Source organism: Carassius auratus, chromosome 11 (genome assembly GCF_003368295.1).
Source record: "Carassius auratus strain Wakin chromosome 11, ASM336829v1, whole genome shotgun sequence".
Classification (NCBI taxonomy): Eukaryota; Metazoa; Chordata; class Actinopteri; order Cypriniformes; family Cyprinidae; genus Carassius; species Carassius auratus.
In genome coordinates, this window is record NC_039253.1 from 9189624 (window position 1) to 9213469 (window position 23846).

Consider the following 23846-nt stretch of genomic DNA (forward strand, 5'->3'; position numbering starts at 1 on the left):
TGTCCACGTGGTACCTTCATAGCCGAACGGTGTAGGGTCACTCTTGATCTGATGCCTCTTGCTCTTAAGGCTAGAGGAGAGAGGAACTAAGCACAAACATGCATTTCTTTTAGAAAAGAAGTCCAGCTCATCCATCACAATCTCTCAACCTATCCATCCAAGATTAATTATCACAATAATCTTTCATTATTCCCCTGCAGTGGCAACGCTTTCATTACAATAAAAGAGAATAATGGGGCCACAAGAAACAAAAGGCTCATGTGCATCTAAATTCTCATTTACATTCCCAGAGCTGTGCAGCGGGGCTACACTGCTAAATGTCACGCCACATCCCAAATGTCAGCTTATCAAGTCAGTATTTATTATTCAATGCAGCTGTCCCTTCATGTTTTTGGGGGGATTCATTTGCTGTGAAGTGCACAGTTTGATTCCGTACGAGCTGTAATGAAGAAGCCTTGGATGTCAAAGGTTCATAGTAAAATATGAAAAAATTTAACAATGCCAGTCTCTGTATTAAAGGCCCAGGTGTAAGGTGCCCCCCACAGGACTTTCAGGTCAGACCAGAGAGCTGCTCAACTTCTGAATAAGCAAGACAGGCCCACCCAGCAGTACATTCAGTAAAGGTAGTACTGATAGAGTTGAACAGTGACAGGCGGCTGTTTTTGAATGATCACATGTACACTACTAACTGTCTAAGGTTTGGGGTCAGTATGAATATTTTAAAGAAATTAATGCGTTTATTAAACAAGCATGCATTAAATTAATCCAAAGTGACAATAAATGCATGATGATTTCTATTTTAAATAATTGTTGCTCTTTCAAACTTTCTATTCATCAAAGAATCCTGGAAAATATCTGTCACAGTTTCTGCAAAAACATTAAGCATAACTATTAAATGCTGCAGCATATTAAAATGATTTCTAAAGGATTGCACGATATTAAGGAGTGGCGTAATGATGCTGAAAATGTCATTCAAATTCATATTCAACTGAATACAATTAAAAAATATTTTTAATATGGCTATTTTAAATGGTAATCATATTAAATATAGTAAAACTGACTTGGTGAGTTTAAGAAACTTCTTTCAAAAACTTTGTTACTGCATCATATACTGTATTGCATGTATGAATAAAACAGCAATACTGATGATAAAAAGAGAACAATACTCTTAAACCACTCCTCTGAATATATTTATTTTATAAAAAATGTGGTGGGGGCTATGATGTCAACTGTTACGTTCATGAACTTTCTGTTTCCTTATTTGGTCATCTTCCTTTTCTTGTTTTGTTAATTGATTGATCCCCACCTGTCTCCAGTTCCCTAGTTACCTCTTTTAATTACCTTTTGTTTTCAGATACCCTGTCTGTTTAGTTCTTCTTCGTCCGTGATTAACCTAATGATGTTAATGTGAGTTCAGTTGTTAGTTTATGTAGTAGTGTTGTATATTGTCTATATCTCCATCGATGTTCAGTAAACACCTCTTTTGATTAAGACCCTCATCAAGCGCTTTATTCCTATGCTAGAGTACACCCAACTGTAACAAGAACTGGTATCAAATACTTTTTGGTCATTTTGTAATTGTTATGATAACAGAACAGTTTTTATCAAAGAGATTTAAAGCAGGATGATAATAACGCAGCAAGCAAACTACAATACGCAAACATTGCATGCTGATATTATAATGGGAGTGCTCTATTGTGTCGCTTGCAGGGGTTTTATGTCTTCTGACCCTGCTAAAACAATGCTTAGAGGTGATCCTGCACCAAATTAAAACCACAAGCAGTTTTTGTACCTTTATTGCGCGGTGCAGAGGAGGAGCTGACAGTCGAGGCTAAAGAAAAGCGGCGTGTGACCTCTGTCTCCTTAGGTGTGGGTTCTGAAGTGAAAGGCAGGGGTGGGTTAGTAGTTAGTCTGGTTAATAAACAAAACAGGATGAAGTGGTCAAATGAGAGACAGAAGGTTGCATGCGAAAACCTATTTGAGGTGGACTAATGTTAGCTATGTTTAGCAATGGTGCTCATATAGATAGATAGATAGATAGATAGATAGATAGATAGATAGATAGATAGATAGATAGATAGATAGATAGATAGATAGATAGATAGATAGATAGATAGATAGACTATGACGTTTGCTTAGGCTCTAAGTATCTCAGTTCTTCAGCTGTCTTCGGCAGATGCTAACCTGTTCTGCACACAATTCAGATTCTCTGAGAATGCGAATATTCTGCGATGACAAAGCTCTTGAATGTCCCACGTTTCTTTCAAAAGTCACTCACGTCGGAAAAAAGGCTTGAGTGATCTCAGAGACGAGTGACAGAGTGATGACAATGAATTCAACAACAGGCACACCAGGATGAGATGACGGACGAGCCATGATGCTGTGCTGTTACCTGCGGGAAGAGACCTGCGGTTTGACAGGCCCTGTAAGGTGAAGCGCTTTCTAGCGAGAGCAGATCGCTCCGAGCCGAGGTTGGCCGAAGCGTTAGCTAGAAGAGGAGAGGACATGGCTGCAGTTAAAGCAGCAGGTAGAAAACGGTGGAGGGTGAGGTGAACAGCAGGGAAAAGGATCGGTCATGAAAAATAATCCTTTTGGCTGTGATGGAGCGGCCCATGTTTGTGACCCTGGAGCACAAAACCAGTCTTAAATCACTTTATATTTGTAGCAATAGCCAAAAAAACATTGTATGGGTTAAAATTATCGATTTTTCTTTTATGCCAAATATCTTTAGGAAACTAAGTAAAGATCATGTTCCATGAAGATATTTTGCAAATTTCTTACCGTAAATATATCAAAACTTAATTTTTGATTTGTAATATGCATTGTTAAGAATTCATTTGGACAACTTTAATGATGATTTTCTCAGTATTTAGATTTTTTTGCACCCTCAGATTACAGATTTTAAAAGTTAAATAGTTGTATCTCGACCAAATATTGTCAGATACATCAATGGAAAGCTTATTTATTCAGCTTTGTGATGATGTATAAACCTCCGTTTTGAAAAATTGACACTTAAGACTGTTTTTTTGTGGTCCAGGGTCAAATATGCATTTTTTGCTGCATTAACCCCTTCAGGTGATATTGGGTTTTATGTCTCCCCATTTATCCAAATGTTAGACCATCTTGAAAACAAAACAAATTTCAGGATCTTATAAATGTATAAGTCATGTCTTACTGTATACAAACATACAGCAGACACATATTTGACATACAAAAAAAAATTTCTGAGGGTCTGTTTGAATGATAAAACACAGTAAAAAGTAAAGACATTTATTATGCAACAAAAGTTTTTTATTATTATTATAAATAAATAGTTATTTTGAACTTTCTGCTCATATAAAATATAAATTATGGTTTCCGCAAAAATGTTAAGCAGCACAATTGTTGAATATGAAAATTGATAATAATAATAATAATAATAATAAACATGTCTTGAGAAGCACATCAGTATATCAAAATTATTTCTAAAGAAACACATGACGGTGAAGACTGGCGTAATGACACTGAAAATTCAGCTTTGTCATGACTGAATAAATTATATTTTAAAATTAAAAATAAAAAGCAGTTAATAATATTTCACAATTTACCATTTTAATGCATTTTGATCAAATAAATGCAGTATTGGTGAGTGTAAAACACATTTTTTTCAAAAGCATTTTTAAAAATTACACTTTTAATAAACTAACTTTTATATTTTGATTGTAAATATTTTGATTTTAAGGATTAGTAGCAAATAAATAGTACTTTGTCTAAAAGTACAATTATCCTAAAAAAATAAATCCTAAATAAATATCTCATGTTCATTTAATTTGTGTGAATAAATTGTACAATATCTGCATTATATTAAATTATGCTCTCTAGATATTGCAATGGCAGCATCCTTTGAGAAAAAAGCATCAATCTATAGCATAATAGATGTATCAGAGGCATCAAAGACTACAGTGAGTCATGTTTAGAAGTGTAAAACATCTCCAGCTCAGGTCAGAGACTTGTAAACCTCTGCCTCCAGGCTGGGCTTGTCAGAGGCGCTGGGTCAGCACAGAGAGGACTTCTGTTCTCAGAGGAACTAAACACCTGTCACAATCCTTTACTCACTCAGAATCTGCAACCTGACGGGACAGTAAGAGCAAACCGAGAGATATTTACCCCAAACCACCTCCACAAGAGCAGTCCAGGTCAGACAGACCGACCGACTGACACGGCAGAGGACTCAATACATTCAGCATTATAATGAAGCTTCATCTCAAAAATACCTTGCCATAGAGCATTGAAGTGCTTACCAGTAACCAATTACCCACTGGCAATTTTACAGCCATTACAGCAGAGATTAGAGATAATGGCCTAATAAAGGAAAATGCACTAAATGGTTTAAAAGGAAGTAGGAGAAGAAGACACTCCACAACACTCTGTGATAAATAGCTTTTCACTACAAATGAGTAGTGAACATTAAAGTGCTTGTTGACCGCTGCAGGCTCTGAAGGGCGAATATTTCTGCTTGTTTGGTTGATTAGAGAAACAGCTCTCACCTCGTTTTTGACGCATATTTGGGCCTGTATCTCCACGCCTGTAGCCTGTTTCAGGACTGGAAGAGTCAGACTGGCGGAGAGCTGTTTTGCGCATATTTCTGTCAATAAAAGCAAAGAAATCAGAACACAACATTAAAAAACAGATGCAAATGAATATGCATATGCATGCATACAGTGGCCCCGTGCAGAAAGAGAGCACAAGCAATTTTCAATCAAATTTTTTTTCTCCAAAAAGTTGGATTTAAAACTATAAAAACTATATAAGCATGTTCACATGTTTGAGGTCAATGGGTATTTTTGTTTTGTTTTTATAAATATTTTTATTCAGCAAGGATTTATTCAACTGATCTGTACATAGTAAAGACATACATATTTTATTGCATGTACATATTTCTCCTCTGAACTTTCTATTCATCAATGAATCCTGAAAAAATGAGATTCCACAAAATATGAAGCAGCACAATTGAAATTTGAAATGCTTTTTGGGCAGCTAAACAGCAAATCAGGATGATTTCTGAAGGATCATGTGACCTTGAAGACTGGATTAATGATGCTGGAAATTCAGCTTTGCCATCACATTAATATATTATAACACATATATTAAAATAATAATTAAAAAAAAGACATGAAATCTTACAAACCCCAAACTTTTGATGTTTGGTTGACAAGGACAAGAATGTTTCGATATTAATGAGGATTTGGTCATATTCTTACATGATCAAGTAAACAGATTAGCCTAATTTCCATAAAACAATATTGTAGTTTGTAGAAATCGAAATAAGACAGATAAAGTGCTTAGTACAGCATTAATCAGAAGTTTGAGTCCCGAACACTCGATTACATCCACCATAAGTAAATATTCATATGTTTGCATGTACAAACAAAGAGTAATCTGGTTTGTTATTAGATGCAGACAGCTGTGAAAATAAAGCTACTGAATAAGGACATTTTAGGAGCGAGGAGGATATAAATCTACAGTATACTACAGAAAAACCATATGCTGTTCAAAATATACAATTATTTATTAAAACTTCCTGGATGTCCAACATTAATGTGAAGAACTACACCCATGGTTACTCAACACTTGTGTAAATATAAGGGAAGTTGATTTTACACGACACTCTTAAAAATAAAGGTGCTTCAAAAGGTTCTTCAAGCGATGCCATAGAAGAACCATTTTTGGTTCCACAAAGAACCATTCAGTCATGGGTTCTTTAAAGAACCATCGTTTTCTTACCTTTTTATAATCTGAAGAAATGTTTTTCGCCACAAAGAACATTTTGTGAAACAGAAAGGTTCTTGAGATGTTAAAGGTTCTTTATGGATCAATTTAGACAAAAGTGTTCTTCCATGGCACTGTTTCGAAGCACCTTTATTTTTAAGAGTGTGCATCCACGAAACACTGTACTGGGGCCGGTTAAATAAAAGCAAAATAAAAAATGGCTATAAAAATACCTCATAGGAGCATGGTAGATGTTCTCTGTAATCTTCTGATGGAGTTGACTGGCTTCTATTCCATGTGTGTGTGTGTGTGTGAGAGAGAGAGAGAGAGATCATACAGAGGTTATTCAGTGTTCACATACACACAGCACACAAAACACCTCCAGGATTCGTTTGGTCTTTGATGTTGATTTCAGTGCTTTTACTAAGCAACCATGAAAACTAAAAGCTTGAGATAACATCGTGTCATCTCCATCCGATAGATCACAGCCCAATTCTCTCTTTAGGTGTTTCGAAGCGCTGTGTAAACATTTTTTTTATGCAAAAGATGATGAGGTTGTTCCAGGTTGTCATTGTGAATTCACAATTAATTTTGGCTTTACGTGGTACTTGTCTCCAGGGTAGTTTGTAACAAGTTTCTTAGTGAACTGAGTTTGGGTGAAGGGAGAGTTTAAGGAGGTTTGCTCAGAAATACCTCGGCAGGCTTCCAGCTGGCTTGTTAAGACTTTGCGGATCTCTGACACCCAAGTGTTCTTCACTTCCATCGAAGGGGCCTGACAGAAAATGTAGGACACGTTTTAAAAATGGGAACCTTTCTGCTGTGGGACAACAGTTCCCTCTCATGGCCAATAGATGGAACAACATGGTGCTTTCAGAAACGATGCAGAATTATTTTCAGAAAATAAGAGAATAGAAAACTTTTTATATGTTTGGACCCCACATTGCATACTCAGAATTGTTTATGTTTTTAATAAAAAATAAATAAAAAATGTTGAGGCCTGTACCTGAACAATGTAAACTTCCTCTCTGCCATTGTACCAGATTTCAAACTTCTTGATGTCTCCTTTTACATTTTCTGTGATTCCCACTGAGCTCATCTAGAAGAAAAAAAACACACAACTGATCAGTTTCTCAACTTATCAGATATAATATGATCTAAAATATATTTATTTTTAACCTGTCCCACAGATGATTCACTATGCATTATTTTGATACAGTGATAATGATGATTAAGATGGAAATGATTGCTCTATAGTGAAGTCATGACTCAAAATCAGACGCAGATTTCTTATGACAGGGTCACATCAGCATGGAAAAAATGACAGTATAGTAAATAAATAGACTTAACAACCAGCTGATATCATCTACTAGGGATTTAGTTTTTAATTTCATTATCAAGATGTCAAATATTTGCTTTTGAAAATAAATGAGAAGTTGCCACTTAGTTCAAGGACAAAATATGCCTTCAGTGTAAGATATGAAGCTCATTCTGTATAGCCAGATGTTAACTATTTCATTACTTTCATGCACAAATCTCTGATGGTGTCGTCCCACCTTTAATGAGTGCTTGAAACTGTAGGAGGGGGATTTCTCATGGCCATCTGATGTCTCCTCACGTTTCTTGCAGAACAAAAGCATTTTGTGGTAGAGGAAGAGATGTCTCTGCATGGGTTTGAAGCGTGCCAAGTCCTTCACTTTACTGTGACCTTTCTTGTGGTCTGTCCAAACATTAAATGACCCCTGCATGAGCAGTTTTCCCAAATCATTCAGATTGCCCTGAAATCACATATAAGACTTAAATTAACACACACACATACACACAATAGCAGGTGCACACCATGCAAAATATTAACCTTCAAAATACTGTATCTCTTTAACATGCAAATTATTGTGATACACATAGTGTAATGTGCAGAAACCTCAAAACCAGTGATGGCGATCTGATGCATGGAGTCGTTGACTGATTTGATGATATCCAGCACTGTGGCCAGAGCTTCCTCCAGCTCTGCGGTGCCCTCTGAGTTCTTACTGCACTTCAGCATCTCCTGTACAATGAGTGGGTGGAGAAATGTGGGAGAAAATAAACAATGTCTGGGTTGAAAGTGAAGGGTTAGAATATTAGCGGAATTTAAGAGGATTTAAGAGGTCTCCACCTTGATATACAAACAAACATATGCCACAAACTGGAAAAAAGATGGGAAAAGACTTACCTTTAACATCAGCTGGTACTTGGTGATTCTCTGCACAGGCTTTAGCAGATACGCATCTAATGAAAGCTTGTGGTCCAACCTTTTTTGACACTCCTATGTTCAAAAATCATTAAAAACGCTTTTAAAATTTGAAAGGTAGCTAGTTCTCTTCTCTCTCTCTCTCTCTCTCTCTCTCTCTCTCTCTCTCTCTCTCTCTCTATATATATATATATATATATATATATAGATAGCAAGGGCTGATCAAAAGTGACCAAATTTATAGAATACAGAAAAAAAATGTATCACTGTTTTCCACAAATAGATTATACAGCATAACCTTTTCCAATATTGACAATAATAATCTCTGTTACTGAATCCGCAAATGAACATATCAGAATGAGGAAGAATGACGCTGAAAATGTAGCTTTGCGTAACAGAAATAAATTACATTTAAAAATTAATTAAAATAGTAAAAATGTTTTTCAAATTAAATTAATATTTCACAATATTATTGTATTTTTGATTACATAAAGACTTATTTTCTTATGTTCACCAAGGCTACATTTATTTCAAAAACATTAAGAAATCTCAAAGACCCCAAACTTTTAATAGCATATAGTGTGAGTGTGTGAATATATATATATATATATATATATATATATATATATATATATATATATATATATATATATATATATATAAGCCTCACCTGAAAGAACATACTGTCCCCACACTGCCGCCACAAAGCCTCCGATCGTGGCTTATTCTGACAATATTTCTCATAAATTTGTAACTCTTCCTTCTGCAAGACAGCAGATGGAGACAAGTCTCAGGATCCCATTTCCAATACTGTAGTTGTACTGTATTTCACCGAAAACATCACCAATATTGTCACTCACCCGCTTCAAAAAACATGTTCCTACTAACTCCGGCTTCTCCGTAGAATTTTCTAGCTCTTTGAGAAAAGTCCTGTTAAAGTAGAACGGAACAAATGAGTAAATAAACAAATAAATGACTGAAGGTAATGAGTACACATCACTTCACACTGCTCTTTTCCAGGACCAGACACTGTAAAGCGCCAAAAACCACAAAGAAGCACAATAAAAGCAATATAATATAATATTTTTAAGTTCACTTTTTGGTCACCATTCAATTTCATTATATGGAAAAGTGTAGCATTGAAATTCTTCTAAACTTCACCTGTGATTTTACATGAAATGAAAATCATATGAGAAATGCCCATTTTTGGGTGAACTATCCGTCTGCTCTCCTTTCACTGAATCTTTACACGATTATTTCGAAGAAAAGCCTGTTTAAAGATCATCTCTGTCAAACAAATCAATACAGAATATCCCATATCAGCAACAAACACAAAAGCCTTTGAGGACTTTTCATTACTGACGTGATGACATGTTTCAGTGACTGTGAAGGCAGAAGAACAAGGCTACAGCTGGGAATGATGGGCAATGATCAGCGGCTGTTTATCTGCATCCGATTGATGCGGTGGAAACAGGTGCTGAGGAAAGACATATGGGGAGACACACAAACCCGCTATGGGGGTTGTTACTGTCATAATCCTGGACTTTGCTGTAACTCAATGCCAGCTGGGAGACAATGAACTCTACAACTATTAGCGGTAGCATGAGGCCAGCCAAACAATGGGCCAGCCAACCCCTATGGATTTTTAATGACAATCCAATATCACAAGGCACAAAACCCACCACACCTCCGTTCCCGACAAACTATTGTTTGTCTCTGGCTCACTATACAAAAAGCCTTTGTGGATAAGAGGGTTTGGGTGTGAAGTTTACATTATAGGGAAGCATCAGAACAGAAACTAACCTAACCAGATGTCCTAAGAGTTTAGTCAGGAATGTGGGGTCACGTCGGGGGAGGGTCTGGCTCATTCTGAACATGGGCGCAGTCCAGTCTGGAAAATCCAGCTTGAGCTGCTAGTGAGTTTTGGAGCAAGGCAGCTGGTTTCTATGTAGCTGGTGGAAACTGATCAAGCAAGTGGTCCGATGGCAAGTTTGTTGCTTGCTCAAGGTGGTCTACCTTAGTCTCTAACCAGTTAGAAACTGCCTATAATGTCCTTAAGTTGGGAATTACGACCTGTCAAACAGTTTCCGTTTTACTTACTTCTGGTGAAACTCGTAAATTTCAGGCAGATTTCCAAAGAGAACTTCCTTCTTGTTTTCCAGAGAAGGTGGGATCAAATAGATCAGCTCGGGGTCATCCAGTGCAGCGGCATATCCCTGCACAAAAATATACAGGACAAACAAAACCACAGTCAAATATTTCAACACTGCACAACAGATGCTTAAATGATATAACTATAGCTGATGCACTTGACATATATTTACATTACTTACAACTGAACTTCAGCAGATGCTAATCAATCTGACAAATCCTGGACTCTTTTTGTTGTGACTTGTGTGAGATTCTGAGTAATTTATTAAATTTTTAAAACATTATTACAACATTTCAATATGTTTTAAAAATGTAATTTTTTCCTGTGATGGAAAACTGAATTAATCTACTTTTAGCGTCTTGCTACTCAAGACACATTCTTATTATTATCAATGTTTAAAATAAAAATTGTGCTGCTTCATATTTTCGTGGAAACTGTATTTTCTCAGAATACTTAGATGAAAAAAAAAAAAAATATATATATATATATATATATATATATATATAATATATATATATATATATATATATATATATATATATATAGTAATTAAATGAGAAAATAATTTGAATTTATTTGCATTCATTTTGTAAAGTCTATACTGTTGCTAAATAAAAGCGTCAATTTCTGTATAAATAAGCAAAAACTATTTTGAACAGTATGTGTATTTACGATGTGTGCATTTTTGCAAAAACTGTTTTTTATTTCACGTGTACCTCAATGATGCTCTGTAGCTCTTCCACGTACAGCCTCTCCGTCTCTATCAGTTCATTCATGATGTGGCTGTTGAAAAAGGGCATGCAAAAAAGCTTTCAGCATTTTGTCCAACAAAAGTCAGAACATCGGTGTGATGAGAGACACTGTTTACGACTGAAGCTTCAGTAAGAGCACGACTCTCATAAAGCCATCCAACCTCCGCAGAAAGTAACTTTTGTAAAATACATTTTAATCTGAAAATAAGCTAGACACTTAAACATTTTGGCAAATTTGGAGCACTGAAACATCATCTAGGAATAACGACTCAGCTCAGCTCACTTTTCATTTCTGTGTCAGTTACTAGTCGTAAACATCCTAGCTACTACAACACCCTTAAACGGCCTTATTTTGTCTTATCCACTCCTCCTTCACCGATGAATTGCATTTATTGTGCTGAGGTGTAGTCTGCTTATGTGAATCAGATGACCCAAATTCCACGATTCTGTCAGAGAAGTTTTTCTTTTCACAGTTCGTTCGAATGATAAAGTTGGCCAATGTTTAAGAAGAGGCATGTACTGCCCGCCCCTCCATTAGGAAACCCTCCCGTTCAAATACAAGCTCCACCACACTACTGCTTTCAGTACAGCTGCCACACTCCAACGGAGGACCAGGGCTTAAGAAAACAAATACTTTCGCACATTTACTACATCATGGACGGGCCTCAGTGGTAAGTCATATGTTTTTGACTAAGCAGAGTTCCTGTGTGGAGATCTTTCTGGAAAAAAGAAAAATAAAAGCTAAGAGATTTAACTTTTGGAAGAACAAAATGTTTTTCGACTGGTGTGTCAAGCCTTTTAGAGACCTCATGCTAAATTTACACCGTTCCTGTGGAGTCCGAGTATTGAATGTGATTTTCGAAAAAGAATGAAAATAAATAATAGCACCAATCCTAAAAGTATATTCTTTTAAACATGCTTTCATTATCATATGATGGACTTTAGTATTAAAACATGAACTATGAACTTTGCTTGGACTGGGTTTTCACTTAGGGAGTGTTTTATGATATTTAAAATGCAAATGAAATAGCTAACACACACAGCTAACAATACTTACTGATACCATGTCAAAAGAAAGAGACTGTGAACACTGAGATATAGTGGGCAAAACTGTGAGCTAAGGTGAGCTATATGAGCATATTATAAAGAGGAGTTGAACAGGTCATGAAGATTAAATGTACTTTTTAGAGGCATGTCAGCATGAAACAGTGTTGAAATTACTGAGAATGAGAAAATGAAAATGTAGTAGGTAACCAGTCACACTTTTAAAGCAAAGCAGAATGTATTCAAATCTACATTAGCAATCTTTTTACGTATATAAACTTTATCTGTAATACATAATGAAATATATCCCAGTTTTGATCAAAATGACTAAAAATGGGATGGACGGTCATGCAGATTAATGTGAAACTAATAATTGAGTGGCTGCTATGAGCAGTTGATCCAGTTTATCATACAATCCCTTCTGCTCCTGGCACTTGGCAGTTCAGGGTGTGGGACATCATGACATGCATAGCTGTTGTGCCTTTTGAGTGAATTTGCTGCTGTAATGATCTTTTCGCAGTCATGAATGTTTTGCACAGCACTCAGCACATCAGCGCGTACGCTGGTTTAAATCCTTTCATTCAGCGTAGCGCTGAGTCGACGATTGCTTTCATTTCACATGATCGATTCGTCGAGTCTCCCCACATGGTCAAGGTTTTCAATGAGCTCTCGCAAAACAAATGATGCGAACAGCCAGCATTTGTTAAAGAGGAATGTTGTTTTGAAAGCAAATGGTCTTTACGTGACTGCCATGAAATGTATCGTTTTTTGGTTTGTTTGTTAGTTTTTTAGCAAGGAAGCAAGTGTGTTTTTTAAGTTATTTTAAATTGTAATAATATTTACTATATGTTTTTACGGTATTTCTGATCAAATATAAGCAGCCCTGCATAGCATCTAAGAAGCTTACTGACCCCAGTTTTTCATTAATGGTAGTGTGTGTAAAATACACAGTGTTTGGAGTTTAAATATTTAATAAATATATTTTACATTTTATTATTAGTAGTAATTGTAGTTTTAAATCATTGTAATCCCTGTTTTTAAATTTTAAAAAATTATTCTTTCTTTACAGAACACAAATGAGGTTTTAATGCCATACAGTGGATTTTCTCGACCGACTGACGTTTTGTGTAAAGTGTAAGGAAACTGGACACACAAATGTGGAAAATGTTTTGGGTTAACGCGTCCGGTAGGCTAGCACATCCGCACTGAGATGACTAAGATGGAATTCAGGCAAACCCAGTCGTGGAAAATCATCGAGAGCGGTACATCTGGATTGAATAACTGGACTTGACAAGAAAGGGGTTGAGAGCTTGTGCCGCTTAGCAGAATGTTCTTGAAATGCAGAAGGGTGAGAAAATGGCATTTTCTACAGCTTGTCTCCATGTGCTGTGTCATGTCAGTCCTTATGGTTTGCTGGGACCACGTGGACCAAAGCGTGGTGAACCATGTGAAGTCCTACTCGTACCGTTACCTAATCAACAGCTACGATTTCATCAACAAAAGCCTCAGCGTCAGCCCAAAGGAAGCAGCCAGGTTTGGTAGCTTCCCCTATTTGATAAACAACGAGGAGGTTTGTAAAGACAAAGACGTGCTGCTTCTCCTCTTCGTGAAGTCCTCTCCACGAAACTTCAGACGACGACAGGACATTCGCTCCACTTGGGGAAACGAGTCCTACATAAGTCACGAGCTGGGTGTTATTGTAAAATTAGTGTTTGCTATGGGAGTTCACCCTGTGGTGCAGGACAAATTGCAGAAGGAATTACACAAGGAGCACAAGATACACGGTGACCTGGTTCAGCAGGACTTCCTTGACACATTCCACAACCTCACTGTGAAACTGCTGCTTCAGTTCCGCTGGACGCACGAAAACTGTGCGCATGCCCGCTTCTTCATGACTGCGGACGACGACGTCTTCATCCATTTGCCCAACCTTGTGCGCTACCTTCAGGACCTCAGAAGACAGAACGTGCGCAACCTCTGGGTCGGCCACGTTCACAAGGGGGCACCTCCCATTCGCAGCAGGGACAGTAAGTACTACATGCCCTTCGACATGTACCAGTGGACTTCCTACCCAGATTACACCGCCGGGGCAGGGTACGTGGTCTCTGGCGACGTGGCAGCCAAAATCTATCAGGCCACGCTGTCTCTGAACGCCTCTTTGTATATCGATGACGTCTTCATGGGTATCTGTGCCATTGCAGCGGGCGTCTCGCCTCAGGAACACGTTTATTTCTCGGGTGAGGGGAAAACACCCTATCACCCGTGCATCTATGAAAAAATGATCACCTCTCATGGACACGAGGACGATATTAGGTATCTGTGGAAGGTTGCGACCTCCCCGCAGGTAAAAAGTATTTCGTCTGGACTGATTGGGAAACTCTATTGTGCGGCTGTGAAAATGACGCTGCTTTGTAAGCCGTACTTTACGAACACGTATTCATGCATGGGAGCTTTCACATGATGCACTATGAAGTATGAACAGTATTTAATTTTCTCCCTCTCTCTTGTTTACTTTTGCTTTACATGTTAAATATTTTGTCAGTTCAATAAAGTTTAAAGCTGTGCGCCCTAAGCATTTGTTTTGCACTTTTTTAATTTTATTTAAAAGTATTTAATTTTCATGGACAGTGTAGGACAAGAGAGCAGGAATAGAATTGGAAGATAAATTTAAATAAGTTATCTAAAATGACTTGAGTCTCACAAAACACGTCAAGGTCATATTTCCCTCCAAAAAAATTCTAAGAAATTGAGTAAATTTAAAATACACATGGATAAAGTGATTCTGAAAATATTAAGACTTTTCCACTAAATTCTTTCTACCAAAATCTACGGTTTCTAATCTCCGTATTGCAAGAAAAATAATGGTATATTATTTAAATGATCATAGTAATTTTACTGTATTGTGTGATAGCAGTAAGAATTATCATGAACTGAGAATGAGAATTAAAACACTAAAAAAGGAGAAAATTTGAAAATAAAAAAATAAATTTTATTAATACTTAATACTAGTAAAATGTAATTTATTTATTTCATTTGTTTTATCATCATGAACATACTGCCAATTTGGCAAAAAAATTATTAAAAAAAATTTGTGTGTGTGTGTGTGTGTGGGATGAAATGGGCTTTGACATTTAAGCATATTCATAGTTCCCATTCCTATGAATTAAGACTGTTTTTAGCTACTAGGAAAGTATTTGTTTCACTGTGTCTTAACTTCCTTTCAAGTTGCAAATGCATTTGCTTCTGCTTAAAGCTTTCAAACGTTTTAATGAACTGATGGTGCTATTTGTGAATGAGGATTTTAACAAGTTACATTTTGCTACAATAAAATAAAAGCCTTTTGAGATGTATTGCATTGTGACATTATTATCATGACGACTTCTCCTCAATCTCATCAACCAAATACAAACAATATTATTCTTCATACTGTAATCACTGTATTACAGAATATAATAAGAATAACTGTTCTAAGAAGAATGAAGATTCAGCATGCGAAAACACTGCCAAAAATGTACATTCGCACAAGTGTTTTTATTTCCCACTATCATTCGGAATTAAAATCAATTAAAGTGTTAATTCCGTCATTTTTAAAGTTTGACTCTCTTTGACTCCTGTCATACCAATTTGATTTTTTTCTTAGATTATATTAACAACAACAGTAGTGTCGAAACCTATACTCAAATTATTTTTGCTGTGAATCAAATTTAGTTCATTATAATAAGCTAAAGAAACGCAATTACTGAAAGTTTTGTTCACCTCATCTATTTGTGTTGAAACTACATGAATCACTACACTGAAACTAAACAGGGCATTTTTAGTTCTCAGCATGCTTAAAGGGATATTCCACACCAAAATTAAAATTATTCATTATTCATTAATCACTTTCTCCAGAGTCCCTCCAAACCCATAAAAGCTTTGCTCATCTTTGGAACACAATTGAAGATATTTTGGATGAAAACCAGGAGGCTTGTTACTGTCCCATAGACTGCCAAGTAAAATACACTGTCAAGGTCCAGAAAAGTATGAAAAGGATTGTAAGAATAGTCCGTCTGCCATCAGTGGTTCAACTGTAACGTTATGAAGTGATGAGAATACTTTTTGTATGTGGATAAAACAAGCATAACGACTTTAATCAACAATTTGTCTAAGAATATCCACTGGAAGCAAACAGCGTACGCTCTTTTGTGTCAGCCACATCTGCTGAAATGCCCCTCTCTCATGTACACATGACAGTTAGCGGAAGATAGAGTTTATAAAGTTTAAAATACAGATATGTTTCTTACACATGTGCATCAATTCACTTCAATGCCTTTACTAAACCCAAGAGCCGTGTGGAGCCTTTTTTATGATGGACGGATGCACTTTTTTGGACTTCTATTAAACTATTGAATCTCAACACCCATTCACTGCCATTATAAGGCTAGGAAGATCCAGGACATTTTAATATAGCTCCGATGTATTTATCTGAAAGAAGAAAGTAACCTAGGATGGCTTGAGTAAATCGTAGATTAGTTAACATTTTTGGATGAACTATCACTTTAATGATTAAACTTGTTTGTAACTACAGTTATTTTATATGAGGTTAAATAAGGTTTCCTTAAAAACACTAAAAATAAAAATGTAGAAATACTCTGTGTTAAAACAAGAAAGATACAGCTTAAGAATTACTTTGAAAATTCTTTATTGCTAAAACAGGATGTGAGTAATGTAAGAAAGAACATGTGTGAGCGAACATTGTTCCTGTTTTTAAATATGTAGATTAGAAAGTAGAACTTTTAGTAATGCATGAAACTTAAAAGCCTGCCAAATGTGAAAAAAATGAAGAAGTGGGTATGATCGCTTCACTTACCTTTAACACATTAACAACATACATCTATTCAGTTTGGGAGCAGTAAACAAATAAGCCAAATATTAAACGAACGTCTATTAAAACATAAAAAGATTCTACTGAGTCACCAAAAATACGTTCGCATCCCAGCAAAAAAAATTTTTAGGTCAGCTGCTTTTACAGACATCAGTATGCACATGAAAAACTACTGTATGTTGTGCCAGATACCAACATGAAGACTGATAGCTTGCTTAACAAGGTTTAACATGGAAAAAATGCACTACACAAGATGTTTCACAACATAAAATTCACAACTTACACCAAACAACAGAAACTACCTACATATGGCATAAGGTAATGAAAAAAGCAGAAGCAGTGAGTAATGTGTATATGTGATTAACTGTACTGAATGTTCTGATTGAGATATAAGAAGTTGCCAAACTAGTTAATCCTGTACATTCAGAAATGGCATCAGATGTGTGATCAAATGTGTGTCATCACAAATCAGTTTGAGTCACTGCTTTGGTTGTGCAACAGTTCTTATTCTCATTTTGGCCAATTAGCAGAATAGGTCATTTTCACAAAGATGAGTGTTCTTGAATGTGTTTGGAACAACTTGATGCTGAGTACATTGGTGAATTTTCATTTTCGGGTGAACTGTGTCTTTAAGTCTGTGATAATATATCTACTAAACTGCAAAACAAGTAATGAATAATTGTTGCTCTGCTGTAATAATTGTATTATTATTTATATTATATACTATATTTATTTATTATAGAACTAAACCGAAAAAAGGGTTAATGAAATATATAAATATTAGAAGAAATGTGTTCATATTGATACTTGATCTCTGACACTGCTTAATAAACTTCACCTTATCATGTGAGACGCTCTTTCTCAGAAGACATGTTCTTACCTGCGTCTGTTTGAAAGCGACTCTTCGGTTTCATTGCTCATGAGGACCAGACTCGATCCCCCTTGCCCTCCTTCATGCATGACTTCAATCTGTGAGAAACCACAGGAAGACAGAACACACTGGTCAGAAACCTATATAGGTTTCAAATGAAAGAAATGGCTTTATGTTTGAGATGAATGTAAAATGTGTAATAATGATATGCAGTAAAATATTTTAAATGCAAGATCTAATCCCAGGCTAACTAGGTTTTTATACATACAGTCAGGGCTTTACATTAACTTTTTTGTGTGCTGCTGCTTGTAGTTGGATAAAATATTCTTCTTCTTTTTCTATCAGAAAGTATAGTTTTTCCATAAACATAGCACATACCGAACTGTACCGAAAATCGTGAAACTCTAAAACCGTGAAACAAACCGAACTGTGAAAAAGTTGAACTGTGCCACCCCTACTGCATACAGTACATACAAATGCTTATGTAAAAAAAAAAAAAAAAAAAAGAAATTCATGACAAATACATGACAAAAAATGTTAGCATTATAATCGATAAGACAATGTTCAGTATTTGTAGCTGTGAGTATTTAAGACATACTGCTGTTGCACAAGTAGCATATATAATAATCCATAGTAGATCTATACAGGTGGAGCTGGGGAGGTAGAGGGTTTCATAGGAACTCTGAAAGCGCACTGCGAAATGTGAAAATGTTTAAATGTGAAGCAGCAAGCTCATTGGCTGCGTATGCAACATGAACCAATCAGCTTGTGCCAAGTAGTTTAACACTGAAATATCATCAGTCTGAATTATTGGCACCATCAGCCTGCACCATCTAGGGTTAAATGACAAAACTTGGCATATATTTCAGACGTGACCATGTAACTGATATACCTTGATGCCACCTTTGGCTTTGCGAATATTCTTTCTTTTTGCCAGCTCTGCATCACTGGGCTGCTTACTGGGGCAGGAGTTTTCGGTAGCTTTACGATTTGATGCTGTTGAGTTTAAAACAGAGTCAAGCAAGCTGGAAGGAATTCATATTTTCCATTTAAATAATTCAGAAAACAAAGCCTGAGCATTTAATACTCAGGTTATGAACCTGAAATGAGGACATGCTTCTGGAAAATAAAAGTTAAGTAATAAAATTACAAACAAATACTACTAAACCAGTAGCAGACTGGACATGTATGCATTTCAGTCAACATACACTTGTGTTTTTTTTGTTTTTTTTGTACTTACTAGGTGCAGTGTGATGTGGGATTTTAGGTAAAGTGCGTTTTGGTGAAGATTCAGGTCGAGGTGCAACTGGTTGCACTGGCCTTGTTTGCTTTGCAGAAAGCTTTTTCAGACTTGCGTGTCTTTTCTCAAACATCTCTTGAACTTCATCCAGTGTTTTTAGAGCGGTTTGTGCTTTGCCCTGCATGGGATGAGATAAAAGTGTTTATAAAATCAGTTATTTATCAGAAAAAGTTGATCGGTATCATCTTCTACAGTGGGCTCTGAAAGTCTGAAACACAATTTCAAATCTGGAATTCATCTAATTTTCACCTTTTGGAAAATGTAAACTAAATTGGGGGGGGGGGGGGGTGAAATATTTAATATTCAATACTATAATATTCCAGTTCAAATGAATAAAATGTACAATATTTTTAAAAATAATAATTAAGTAATTTATAATATTCTATATTAAACAATGTTAACATTCCACAACATTAATCTTTACTAATGTTATTTAATAAAAATGCACCTGTTCTTTGTTCTGATTATTAAATAATATAATATAACATAATATAATCACTTTCATTATAGTTTTGATAAGAAAAATGTATTAGTAAATATTGAAATTAGCATTAGCTATGATTAATTGATGCTTCAGAATAATTTTTCATTGTTAGTTCATGTTAAACTAATGTAGCTGAATAATGTAGATGAGTCTTTTGGATTTGACTGTATGCAAATGTATTCAACTGTAATGCGCTTGATTTGCACCTTGACCCAGTCTGACAGGACGATCTCATACTGGTTGCTGAGGTCTTTGAGGTGACTGAGCTGCTGCTCTTTGGCTGAATTCATGTACCGCTCGATGTCCTGCAACGCTGCTTCTGCACCTTCTTGGGTCTGACATCTGTCCACAGCCTGAGAGGCCAGCAGATACACTCCAGTCTCACACCACTGGTTCACCTGCCAGAGCACACACACACACACACAGAGGCACATCAATGCATCTATCTTGGAACTCATTTAAAATGAGAAAGAAAAACTGTGCAGCTTATTTAATTCATCTTAACCATAAAAATTATTAAAGAAAGCGGTTATAATATTTTTTATTTATTACGCACACAGATCAAATTTAAGTCACCCATTCATTATTTGTTATCTACACTGAATGCTTTTTTAAAATTTTTTAATTTTTTGCTGTAGAAACTGTATTTATTATATTGTAAATTTCCCCCCAAAATAAAAAGAAGCACAGTCAATTAAACAATTTTTTATGTACAAAAATGTAGATAGTATTTTCTTATCCTTTTCTTATTTTTCAGTAATCCTTGTTCTGATATTTTTTTCCTGTTTAAAACAAAAAATAAACTGTTCACATTAACTGAAACAGTTGAAAATTGTGTAAAAATTTGATTAAAACTGAAAAACATGAAGACATTTTTAAAATGTTCCCTTAGCAACTATAATAATTGAAATTTTAAATAAGTTAAATTAATAAATTGAAATTTAAGTACTAAAACGGAATAAATAAAATAAATGAAAATAAGTAACAAAATACATACATTATGTAAAACTTCAATTAAAATTAAAATGAAAACTGAAAATATAAAAATAAGCTAATTCAGAATATTGATAGATAATAGAATGGTATATAAATAATAAACTATATACAGTACATAAGCACAATTGTGCAATTTTTGTCAAGCCATACTTGCATTAATGCACTGCAAAATATAATTATAGTTTTATATTTTGTTTATTTTCCTCAACCTTTCTCTTGTTTTATTCTTATATGAAATGAAATGTTCTAAAATGGCGAAAACATTCAACTAAGATATATATTTTTTTGGAAACGTCATCTCTCAAAATCAAACATTTTCCATGTCTTGAAACAATCACCCCAAGGTAAAATCTGTGTGTGGTAATTTGACAGGATGTGTGTTGTTTGGCGAACCTCATCGATTCGTTTGTGGATTTCAAGTGATTTGGTCAGAATGTCCCGTTTCTTTTTGGCCTCATTGCTGAAGTCGTCACAGATCCGCCGCAGTTCGACACACTTGGGCCGGATGGAGTCCACAGCGTAGTGGTCACTTTGAATGAGCTGGTCACCATGCTGAGCGTGAAGCTGAGCTTTCTCCAAAGACTCCTGTACAGATCAATAAACACAAGAAAGCTATGAATAAACATATGAGGAATGATTTACAATACACGGTTGACTTGCAGAGTCGTAACAGCAGCAACGCTATGTTTGTGTCTTTTATTCATTTTATTCATTAATTATGTACCACATACTTTCACACAGTACCTGCACGTTCTTGGCATTCTGAAAAAGGCCAAGAAAAAAAACATGCTTTATCTTTCTAGATAAGCTGGTTGCTTGGAAGAGGAAAACCTTCCATGCAAAACATGCCCTGGTAACCAGTACTGCTGGTCTTTTTCAAGACACACTTGTGTTATTAATCCTTGGAAACAGATGTCTAAACAAACATTTTTTTTAATTGACATTGTATTTGTTTCAAAATTCAAATATGTATGCAAGTGAATACATTAAAATATACAAGCTTTTACAAATAGTGTTTCTTAAATATTATGAATGTATTTGAATGTATATATATTTTACAATATAATGAAACAGAAAACAGTTATTTCATTCTGTTGTAATTTTGATCAAATAAATGCAGAGCAAAAGAAACCTCTTTTTAAGAAAATATGAGTAATTATTTTAATTATTCAGTAGTGTATAGGATTATATAAATATGTATTTATACAGTGATTGGGGGATTTATACGGTGACTGGGGAAACAGAACAGAACAAATGGTTATTGTTGAGCCCGCTATGTAAACTCAATGGACTGCTTTGCATACCAGGCCTGATTCCAGATTCAAAAGATTTTGACCTGAGCTTTGTCCTCCAAAGTTTTCAGATCCCCCAGCAGATGTTCCACCCGAGCCACACAGTCCCCGGTGTCAGACAGGCCCAGCAGGGTCTCCATCAGGCCATCCAGAGAAACTTTCACCTGGTGCAATAGATGCAACAGACTCATTTCAACAGCTTGGTTGACTAGTCAACTGCTCCAGGGATATCTGGTATATAATGACTGCCTACTAAGGATACAGAGGCACACCCAATGCATCATACCTCTCTGAAGTCCTGCTCAAAGTGTCGTAATTGTAAGCACTGCTCTAATTTAAGGTGATGCCTTGACCAGAATTGTTCAAATGCATTCTCTGTCTCATCGAGCTGCGCTAACAACCTGAGACAAACAAACAAACACACAAACGCGTTTACAGTGTGCATGTCAGAATTAGATTTCACAGAGGAACATGAGATGACACCAGGCTTTAAAGAATAATAGCACAACTGTAACAAGAACTGCCCAAGTCTGGTTAAAATAGAGGAAATGGCTGTAAATTCCAAAAATACATTATTAACGTCCCTACTGTGAATGACTCATGGAACGAGTAAAAAAATTACTCATGGTATGAGTTTAAAAGATTTGCTTATAATCTTTCATCAGAATGTAACTTGTTCGGTGACTCTTTTTATTTGCTGATGCCATCAAGATCTTTTTTTTTTTTTTTACATTCCTGATGGTTAAAATCTCCAACAAAATCGATCTTCTGTTTTGTTTGTGTGTTTCATATTGAATGTCACGTAGTCACCCAGAAACGTGTTATGACATTATCCCAGCCAACAAGTTATGAACGATGTTAGAACGCTTGTTCAAAGTTATCTGGTCTCTAATAATGTTCTGAAAATCTTAGCACAAGAAGGGGAAAAAGCTTGTATGATTTGGAAACATAACATAAACATAATTAAATGGGAATGTTAGCAACATATTTTTGCTAGCTGGTCTGGTCTTTATCTTCACAAAACTTTAAGCACACACAAAAAAAAAACTACGTGTCGTAGATGGATTTATTTGGTTTATTTCTCGAAACATTTTAGGCATTCGTTTTAGATTTTTATATGTTGCTGCTTATTTCCAAATGTAAACCGCAACATTCCGATAAAGTCTGCAAAACATTCTGATAATGTTCACAAAACGTTTAAACGGAATGTTCGCATTACTAACATTCTTTTGTTAGCTGGGATTCTCCTTAAGCTGTAGAGTATTATAATTAATGGTGTAACGTTTTGTGTTTTGACAAACCTCTCGGCAGTTGTTTGGTTCTCTACCTCATCTGGGTTCAAAATGTGGCTCTCGGCTTTGCTGGCCTGCTCTTTGATACAGGACAGCAGAGTATTTCCTTGCTTTATAGCCATTTTCAGCTCATCCTGTGCAGGGAGAAGGAAACGGGGCAGATGAATACTGAATTAATTTGTATATATGCAAAACACAGTAAATCAAGATAAATACAGATCAGGTTTTATTGTTCCACACTGTTTTAGAAACGGTTCAGATAAGAACAACCCGACAACATTCGGCAATAAAATAAAGGACAGAACTATAATGACATCAAACGAACCAACTCGAACTACTGTTTTCTAAATGTGATGAGCGACCTGGAGCTTATCGTGTTTTTCGGTGTGTGTGATGAGCAGATCTTTGGTGCACTGGACGTCATTGGGAAGTTCGGTTTCTGCCAGGTCGGTTCCAAACTTCTGCAGCATCTTTGCTGTGCTCTTCACCGTTAATGCAAAGTTCTCAACGGCCTAGGGCACAACAGTTTAACACAGTCTGAACAGATAATATGCATATGAGGTTACATATCTTGCTTTTAAAAAACTTAGCATTTTTTTGCATTGCACATACAGTGCATTTATGTTTCTGTCTTTCTGTTAATATGATATTCATTTTTAGCTTTCGTACTGTGCGATGGTGAATCCATTGACTGTGGCAGTAGTCCAGGGTTCCCCCGAGATCGCAGGTCAGCTGGCCTTTGTCAATGTAACCATGCAAGTCTGACAGGGAATTTAACATAACAATCTACAAGAGAAGAGAAAAGAACAAAGAACATTTCTACA

General features: G+C 35.8%; 2 protein-coding genes across 3 annotated transcripts in view; one reads left to right on the plus strand and one right to left on the minus strand.

The window, feature by feature from the left end:
- LOC113110955 (guanine nucleotide exchange factor DBS-like) overlaps positions 1 to 23846 on the minus strand; it is a 56717-nt gene that overhangs the window by 11994 nt on the left and 20877 nt on the right. For both annotated transcript variants that reach the window (XM_026275279.1, XM_026275280.1), the window contains 24 exons: positions 23692 to 23808; positions 23385 to 23534; positions 23032 to 23156; positions 22017 to 22131; positions 21775 to 21894; positions 20832 to 21023; positions 19649 to 19840; positions 18899 to 19076; positions 18551 to 18654; positions 17668 to 17756; positions 10844 to 10910; positions 10076 to 10191; positions 8836 to 8905; positions 8646 to 8738; positions 7958 to 8050; positions 7667 to 7792; positions 7302 to 7523; positions 6752 to 6844; positions 6442 to 6520; positions 5982 to 6036; positions 4527 to 4624; positions 2393 to 2488; positions 1793 to 1876; positions 15 to 86 (listed from right to left, as the gene is read on the minus strand). In XM_026275279.1, the coding sequence (XP_026131064.1) occupies positions 15 to 86; positions 1793 to 1876; positions 2393 to 2488; positions 4527 to 4624; positions 5982 to 6036; positions 6442 to 6520; positions 6752 to 6844; positions 7302 to 7523; positions 7667 to 7792; positions 7958 to 8050; positions 8646 to 8738; positions 8836 to 8905; positions 10076 to 10191; positions 10844 to 10910; positions 17668 to 17756; positions 18551 to 18654; positions 18899 to 19076; positions 19649 to 19840; positions 20832 to 21023; positions 21775 to 21894; positions 22017 to 22131; positions 23032 to 23156; positions 23385 to 23534; positions 23692 to 23808 (2746 nt within the window). The remainder of the gene's footprint in view (positions 1 to 14; positions 87 to 1792; positions 1877 to 2392; positions 2489 to 4526; positions 4625 to 5981; positions 6037 to 6441; positions 6521 to 6751; positions 6845 to 7301; positions 7524 to 7666; positions 7793 to 7957; positions 8051 to 8645; positions 8739 to 8835; positions 8906 to 10075; positions 10192 to 10843; positions 10911 to 17667; positions 17757 to 18550; positions 18655 to 18898; positions 19077 to 19648; positions 19841 to 20831; positions 21024 to 21774; positions 21895 to 22016; positions 22132 to 23031; positions 23157 to 23384; positions 23535 to 23691; positions 23809 to 23846) is intronic.
- On the plus strand, positions 11420 to 15271 carry LOC113110956 (lactosylceramide 1,3-N-acetyl-beta-D-glucosaminyltransferase A). The gene is made up of 2 exons (XM_026275281.1): positions 11420 to 11550; positions 12993 to 15271. The coding sequence occupies exon 2, from the start codon at positions 13251 to 13253 to the stop codon at positions 14382 to 14384; it is 1134 nt and encodes a 377-aa protein (XP_026131066.1). The 5' UTR covers positions 11420 to 11550; positions 12993 to 13250; the 3' UTR covers positions 14385 to 15271.